The sequence below is a fragment of the Urtica dioica genome, chromosome 1 (assembly GCF_054948205.1).
Source record: "Urtica dioica subsp. dioica isolate 48M chromosome 1, U.dioica_male_clone48M_v1_H2, whole genome shotgun sequence".
Lineage (NCBI taxonomy): Eukaryota > Viridiplantae > Streptophyta > Magnoliopsida > Rosales > Urticaceae > Urtica > Urtica dioica.
In genome coordinates, this window is record NC_142756.1 from 43,952,813 (window position 1) to 43,955,745 (window position 2,933).

Here is a 2,933-nt window from a genome sequence, read left to right on the forward strand (position 1 = left end):
GAAAAATGTGTGCCTGTTAGCTGTTACTTGTTAGCCCCCCGAGTTTCTTGTGTACTCGTAGAGGAGACTAGAAATTATAACAACATATGACAACGGTTTTTGAGGCGAAATGTAATCCCATTACTATGTTGAAATAAGCGAAAATTACATTCCCAGGCCACTGGTCTTATTTAAATTTGAAATTGTCTTTCACTAAAACCGGAAATAAAATGAAAACAATCAAACATAAAGAAATCGGGAGCAGGCTTCTATTGGTAGTATTGCCCGAAGTGTTCGGCGTTACATGGATGTGTGAACACGAGTCCTTCTAGGTTCACGAAATCATATGTACCACCATGGATGGCTCGACGCACACAATACGGGCCTTCCCAGGTGGGACCCAGGACTCCCGCTCCCTGCACCTTGGTGTTTTGGAACACCCTTCTGAGGACCAGGCTCCCGTCGGTGAACTTTCGCAACTTGACCTTCGAATTATAGTACATTTCGACCTTCCTCTTCTGTGCGGCGAGGCGAGTGAGCGTGTTCGCCCTCTTCTCGTCTATGAGGTCCAGCTCGAGCCTTATTGCTTCGTTGTTGGCGGCTTCCTTGAACTCTTCGATGCGGAAAGTCAGCAGCTTGGTCTCGACGGGTACCACGGCGTCGATGCAGAATGCAAGTGCGAAAAGGGTTTCGCCGGTTCCGTTCCGCGCAGTAGTCCGATACGCCCAGAGGACCATGGGGAGCTCCTCGGCCCACGCCCCCTTTCTTTCCTCTAGCGTCTTTTTCAAGTTTTCCTTGATTGTCTAGTTGACCGCCTCGACTTGACCTTTGGCCTGAGGATGACGGGGAGAGGAGAAGGTCTTGCTGATGCCCAACTATTCGCATATGTCCCGGACACGCGCATTATCGAATTGCTTTTCGTTGTCGGTCACGATCGATGCGGGGATTCCGAAGCAGCAGACAATGTTCTTCCAGATGAAGTTAGTCGTGTTCACCTCCGTGATCTTTGCTAGCGGTTCGGCCTCTACCCATTTTTTGAAGTAATCGATAGCGACGATTGCGTGCTTGTATTGTCTCGGGGCCGTAGGCATCTTACCGATGAGGTCGATTCCCCATTTTGCGAGGGGTACGATAATCGGGCACAATGGGGCCGGTGCTTGACGCGGGATGTGGGCAAACCTTTGGCATTTGTCACATCTTTTGGCCCATTCGTGGGAGTCCTTTTTCAAGGATGGCAAAAAGTACCCGAGCCTTAGCAGCTTCAGGGCCAAGGATTGCCCGGCGGCGTGGTTCCCGCACACCCCCTCGTCCACTTCGCGGAGCGCTTTCTTCGCTTCGACCTCGGTCAAGCATCAGAGAAGGGGCATAGAGTATCCTCTCTTGAACAGGTTGTCCTCCCTCATCATGTATTTCAGCGCCAGGCTTTTTAGCTTTCTGGTCTCTTCCTTGTTTTCGGGGATGACTCCTCGCTTGAGGTATTCCACGAGTGGCGTCATCCACGAGGGGGGTGGAGCTTCGTCGATCACACCTACGTCGCTCCTCGAGACGTAGGGTCGAGTTAGTACTTCTATTGGGACGCTGCCCTCTCCCTTATCGTCTATCCCTGACGCAAGGCGCACCAGGGCGTCTGCGTCAATGTTCGCCTCTCGGGGAACCTAGACTATCTCGAACCATGACAGGGCCTCTAGGTTTTTCCGAGTCTTTGACAGATATACGACCATGTTCGGCTCCTTGGCTGCGTAGTTTCCTTTAACCTGGTTCACAATCAACTATGAGTCGCAATGGATGCGCATGTTTTGGACTCCTAACTTGTTCGCCAACTCCAAGCCAATGATCAGAGCCTCGTACTCTGCCTCGTTGTTGGAGGCCTTAAACTTGAATCGTAGGGCGTATCTCAGTTTTTCCCTATCGGGATTTGTGAGCACGACGCCGATGCAGCCCCCTGGACGTTCGATGCGCCATCTACGTGTAAGTCCCAGACCGGTCCTATCGGGTCAATGGTCCTCTTCTTCGACTACCCATTGTGGTTATTCTCCTTGTCTTCCTCGTTCTCGCTGTCTTCGTTGTCCTTGTCTGTTGAGGGCGCGTTGGTGAATTCGGCCACAAAGTCGGCAAGGGCCTGGCCTTTGATAGCGATTCTCGGTTGAAACTTGACCCCGTACTCGCCCAGCTCTTGGGACCATATGGCCATCCGTGACGAGGTCCCTTTTTGCAAAGCCTTCTCGATGGGATGTCCCGTGCGCACCACGATTGGATGCGCTTGGAAGTAAGGGCGCAGTTTTCTCGCGCTCATGACAAGGGACGGGGACAATCTCTCGATTTCCGGGTATCGAGTCTCGGCGTCAAGGAGCGCCTTGCTTACGTAATAGACCGGCCATTGGACCTTGTTTTCTTCGCGCACTAGGACCGTGCTCACGGCCCAGTCGGAAACCACGAGGTAGACATACAAGGTCTCGCCGTCGTTTGGTTTCGCAAGGAACGGAGGAGAGCTGAAGTAGGTTTTCATTTCGTGGAATGCGCCCTCACACTTCTTCGTCCACACGAACTCATCGGTCTTCTTCAATGCTTTAAAAAATGGTTGGCACCTGTTGGTTTCCTTGGAAACGAATCGCATTAAGGCGGCGATCCTTCCCATCAAACTCTATACTTCCTTGACTTTTTTGTGGCGACCTCATTTCCAAGATCGCCTTGATCTTCTCGGGATTAGCTTCGATCCTGCGGCGGCTCACCATGTAGCCCATGAATTTTTCGGACTCAACGCCAAAAGCGCACTTATTGGGATTGAGCTTCATCTTGTAGCGCCGCAAGATTGCAAACATCTCCCTGAGGTCTTGAACGTGGTCGTGGCCTTAAGGCTTTTGACTAACATGTCGTCCACGTAAACTTAAATTGTTTTGCAAATCTGGTTGGCGAACATTCGGTTTACCAGCCTTTGATATGTCGCACCCACGTTT

The 2,933-nt window shown here is 51.5% G+C and overlaps 1 protein-coding gene across 1 annotated transcript; it reads right to left on the bottom strand.

The window, feature by feature from the left end:
* Positions 1-248: 248 nt before the first annotated feature.
* Positions 249-716, bottom strand: LOC149407966 (uncharacterized). Its single transcript, XM_089622832.1, has one exon. It carries the CDS (start codon positions 714-716, stop codon positions 249-251), a length of 468 nt encoding a protein of 155 aa, XP_089478958.1.
* Between the last annotated feature and the right edge of the window lie 2,217 nt (positions 717-2,933).

Bases quoted from the DNA above. Each gene is read 5' to 3' on its own strand.
- LOC149407966 (XM_089622832.1), bottom strand. From the start codon at position 716: ATGGTCCTCTGGGCGTATCGGACTACTGCGCGGAACGGAACCGGCGAA.